At 40.5% G+C, this 5,000-nt stretch overlaps 1 protein-coding gene across 1 annotated transcript in view; it reads left to right on the top strand.

Annotated features, from left to right (window-relative positions):
• LOC138004306 (NPC intracellular cholesterol transporter 1-like) overlaps positions 1 to 4,605 on the top strand; it is a 13,528-nt gene extending 8,923 nt beyond the window's left edge. Inside the window, exons 3-4 of the mRNA XM_068850782.1 lie at positions 1,306 to 1,565; positions 3,701 to 4,605. Coding sequence (XP_068706883.1) covers positions 1,306 to 1,565; positions 3,701 to 4,037 — 597 coding nt within the window. The 3' untranslated portion in view covers positions 4,038 to 4,605. The remainder of the gene's footprint in view (positions 1 to 1,305; positions 1,566 to 3,700) is intronic.
• Positions 4,606 to 5,000: the final 395 nt, after the last annotated feature.

Genomic DNA, 5,000 nt, shown 5'->3' with positions numbered 1-5,000 from the left:
AAACTAGTATTTGCAGTTTTGCGCTCACATTTTCCAGATAACGTGAATAATCATGAAATTTATTTAAGTGTCAACTGTATTCAGCGTTGGAGCACTGATGGGGGACACTTAACAGAAATCAAACCAAATCATATGAAATCGGAGGATGGTTTTTGAGGAGAGAGGAAAACCGAAGTTCCCGGAGAAAACCCACTCGGAGCAGAGTAAAAAACCAGCAAACTTAACCCTCATGTGACGCCAAGTCTGGGAATCAAACCCGCGCCATATTAGTCTGCGTCATCCCAGCTCAGTCATTTCACTTCTCAGAGTTGCAGAGAAAGCGAAAGGAATGTACAGAACTTCAGAACGCACGTGTAGAGCCATTATCTCGCTCACTGGAAGGCGAATATACAAGTCGGGCGACCAACATTCAGCTTAGACGAAGAAATCGACAAATTAATGCATTCACACCTCAAGCGTCCCCAAACGGTGACTATAATCGTCTGGCGATCTGTAACTCTCACTGTAAGGGAGGAGCTCTAGGAAGGGGGGGGGGGGGGGGGGGTAACCGCCCGCGGGGAAATGAAACTAGCTATGGAAGAGATGGTTTATGGGAATGTTTTCAATATGTTGGGAGGAAAGGAGGTTGACGCGAAAGGTAAGGTAACCAAGTCATTCCTAGTGCCAGTCAGCATGTGCTCAGTCAAACTTATCCAGTTTATGGATTTACGTGGGACAACACTACCGAAATTTGTCGTCTTGCCCTAATTTAATTTCATTTGATTTCTGTACAGTCAGGGCACCCAACGATAATCTTCGGTGAAATATGTGTTCGGGAGAGTCAAACTGTAACTTCTATGAATTTCGGCTCTACGTTGGAAAACAGCTACAGATTTCTCTACTGAAACATCTCCTAAAAGATTGGCAACCGGCCCGGAAAATAAGTGCCAAAAATTGCACAAATATCCCTTCCGAAAATGAAGGGACTACTTTTCCCTACCAATTGCGAATCTTTTAGGCGATGTTTTAGTAAAGAAATCTATAGCTGTTTGGCAACGTAGACCCGAAATTCTTAGAACAGTTTGACTCTCCCGAACGCATATTTCACCGAAGATTATCATCGTTGGGTGCCCCTGATTACAAGGAGCCTAGAAATGCATCTCAAAGGTTTTTGGTTTTATTTGCTCGTATCCCAATTAGCTCCCCATTGCTATACAGTTGACACTTAAATAACATTCATTAGAAAAGTTCCTTATTTGCCATAAATATCATCGGAAGCGTATGAAACATTGTTATATTTGGCGACAAGCGTGTTTTTCTTTTTAGGCTCTTCACCTTCAGAACAAGATTTCTAACATGAGGGTGCCATTTGGTTCAGGCCACATCACACTGGAAGACATCTGTTACCAGCCACTAGCTCCACAAAAACATGAATGTACTATTCCGAGCATCTTTCAGTACTTTCAGAACAATAACACCAGACTGAACAAGTGTCTTACCAGCATGGGATACATCTGCAATAATAAGACGTTGTCCATCGACTTCAAGGCTTATGATTTCCATGATCATATCTTGCTTTGCACAAGGTAAAGAAAACTTGCTTTATTCTGAGTTTATTAGCAGAAACAAAGGGGGTATTCTGCTGGGTTTTCCAAGCGCTGTAGAGAAGAGTTTCCGTCTAAAGCTGTGTTCACACTCAACGTTGATTATGATCAACTGAAGCATTATTCAGGCTACCATACTCCATTCAATTTTATTCAATTATGGTTCTGTTCACACATGCGAAAACTCAAATACAATAGGCAAGATAACCTCGCAGTGTGAGACAAAATGGCGCCGTATCGCGTGGCTGCCATCACACGATTATCATCACCATGGTTGAGGCGAGAAGAGAACCAAGGAGAACTTCCGAGAATAGAAGAAGACGACTCCAAATCATCGCTCCATGAAGCGAGTTGAAGTTCGTCTGCTCATACCACCACGCGTTCGCCATTGATTCTGTTCAATTACGCACTGCAATTACTTCAAACAACTCCCTTAATTAAGCTTGAGGTTGTTTGACGTAAGTATCATCCAATTATAATCAGGGACTGTAATTACTCGATGTGAATCCATTTCATATTTAATTCGATTATAATTCAATCATAATCGAGGCCTAATGTGAACACGGCTTAAGAGTGATAAGGTGATTGCAGAAGCTGGTGATTTTTCAAGCGTGATAAGAAGCGGGACCAAGCAAGGGTGTTAATTGTAACAAAGAAACGAGTAGTAGCTATCGCTAAGTGCCAACAAGGCAATCAATATACATGTCAAATTGATCGTTTGATTGTGTACGTTACAGACAATGTTATTTCAAACACTAAGAAAAAACGTGACACAACTTTTAAATTTGCAAGACATGTTTCGGATATTCAGTATCCATCTTCAGTTGAGGGATGTTTACAAATAAGTGACTTTATATAAAGTAGGTAACAAGAAGGTGTAAATTACAAACTGTAGAATAATAGCTACAAATCAGTGAAAAAAGGTTACATGATACTAAAGGGATACAACGGAGTGGGAAAATAAGAGGTGCGAGTACAAAACTGTAAAAAAAAAATGTTGAATATAAATAGTAAAGTAAGAGTGTTAAATTAAGATGTTTCAGTTGTTTATTCAATGCGGGTCGTTCCCATTCAAATTAAGTTGTTCACGACTCAATGGTCAAAAAACGCAAAACAAACTGGTCACTCGTACCGAAATTGACAACAGCGGCCGATAAGAACACGTGCGCTGGTTCAGTCTTGAGCTCGTTCACTCAACATAGAACACGCTGTTTCGAAAATAAATATTAAAGAACACTCAAAGCAAGTGTACACAACGGGAAAAAAGCAGGGGTTTTTACTGGATCATGAATGTCCACGTGAACGATGTCTGTCTAACGACATCACACATCAAAAGGCGCGCTTTCATTGGTTCTTGAAGTCACATGATAAGCGGCCTTTGTTCTCCTACCTCACATAACATTTTCTCTGGAGCGCTCGAGATTTTTTCTGCATACGCAACGTTCTCGCTCTTAGCTGCCGCCTCTTCAACTTCGTCAGTCGCAAACCACACCTTCCTTTGCCTTCGAAGAACTTTCGCTTCCTGTAGGCTTCAATGAACAACTACCCTGTTCCAGGTTCTCAGACTCAGAGGTGGAGGTCGGTGAGATCTGGAAGCGAAAAAAAAGGGATGGGAAAAACACCATCCACCTCTCCCTTTCACGCCTTTCAGTGTTTCCTTTTCCAAGTGGAGTTGTAAGAGAATTGGTATGAAATATAATTAGCTGCGAGTGATACTGTAAAAAAAAACAAAAACATTTTTCATGCACTCATTTCGTTTTACTAAGTCAGTGGCAATGATAAGAATGCGCTACGGTTACTGGTAGAGGTCTAGAGATCAGCCAGTGAAGAAAGTAATTATTAATGTTCCCAAGGTTGAAGTTACTTCATTTTATGACGATATTTTGAATTCCATTCATCCAGAAGTCATTCTTATAGGCCATTTCCGAGTTCATGTCTGCCCCTTCTTCAAAGCGAGTCTAAGAGCGAAGTTTTTGTGATGGTAATTAGTTCTACTTTACATAGGAATGAAAACTAATTTTCATAAGAAAAATTTCGCACTTATACTCGCTTTGAAGAGGAGGCAGACATGAACTGGGAAATAGCCTATTAAAAATCTCTTACCGATTCTTTTTTAGATCTCCATTGTTATATGATGGCGACATGAACCTTCCTTGCCGTGGTGCCTATGGAAAACCAGTGATGCCAGACATTGTTCTCAGAGGATTCAACGGCACTAACTATACAGACGCATCAACGTTAATCATCACCTTTGTCGTCAACAATTTCAAAGATCAAACCAGACTTGAAAAAGCATTAGCGTGGGAACAGGCCTTTGTAAATTTCATGCGAGACTATGTAAATAACCCTGAGAACGAAAATCTAACCATCAGCTACAGCACAGCCGAACGATCCATACAGGATGCAATGGAACACCACGGAGAGAGCAACACCGATATTGATATCAGCGTTTAGAATCGAGGTCGATAGCTTTGATACCTTAATTAAGGCTCTTGAAAGCGCACGTGAACCAAGTACAAGAGACTTTATATTTACGGCGCTACGATTACGTCGTCAACTAGGATGCCACTAGGGCATTATAATGTAAACGATATATATATATATATATATATATATATAATATATATATATAGGTACAATCGCTGTGCACGTGCTTTTTAAACTCTTTTGCTTTTTGACAGGTGCAATCACTTGACTTGATGTCACAAGCTTTTTTTGAAACAATATTGTCATTTTGATGAGATCCGAATAAATCCTTCAAAAACAAGTTACATAGTTACGAGACAAATTTCGTGGCAACGAAAACTCTTTTCTTCTCTTTATGACACGTTTTTGTACCCAAAAACTACAACCATGCACGGATTGAGTGTTCTCCAATGTGCACCAAAACAGTTTGTGTACTATACGACCAAATTGGAGAACACGTCATTTTGGTCGTATGGTACACAAACTGTTTCGGTGCACGTCGGAGAACACTCATTCCGCGCATGGTTATTGATTTAATAAATGTAACTTTAGGTAACCAGTCTCCTTTAGCTCCATAATAGATCTTTCGGCTCCTGTTCGAACCTTCTTTTTTCCCGTTTTTGCTCCAGTCATCACTACAGAGATTTAGGGTCGCGTTTACGGCAAACGTCATCCTGAAATTTGCGTTTTAGCAAAATTCAAAGAACTCTTCTGTTGTAGCTCATTTTTAGTGCCCGTTGTCTAGGGATAACTTCCAAACAAAAGAGGCATGCTAGAAAAAGATAAATTTTATGCCTTTTATGCCAAACCGCAGCCCGTCATTGACGCGCCACGAAAAGACGATGTACACATTTCCGCAAGAGAGGTGCACCAAACGACCCGGGTTGTGTTAAGATTTGTCTGCTAGTCTCCAGGGCTTTTTCTGTCCAAGTGAGGGAAAAGTCCTGGGAT

This window comes from Montipora foliosa, chromosome 5, assembly GCF_036669935.1.
Source record: "Montipora foliosa isolate CH-2021 chromosome 5, ASM3666993v2, whole genome shotgun sequence".
NCBI classification, from domain to species: domain Eukaryota; kingdom Metazoa; phylum Cnidaria; class Anthozoa; order Scleractinia; family Acroporidae; genus Montipora; species Montipora foliosa.
The sequence above is the reverse complement of the archived record's forward strand: the minus strand, read 5'-3'. Positions and strand labels throughout refer to the sequence as shown.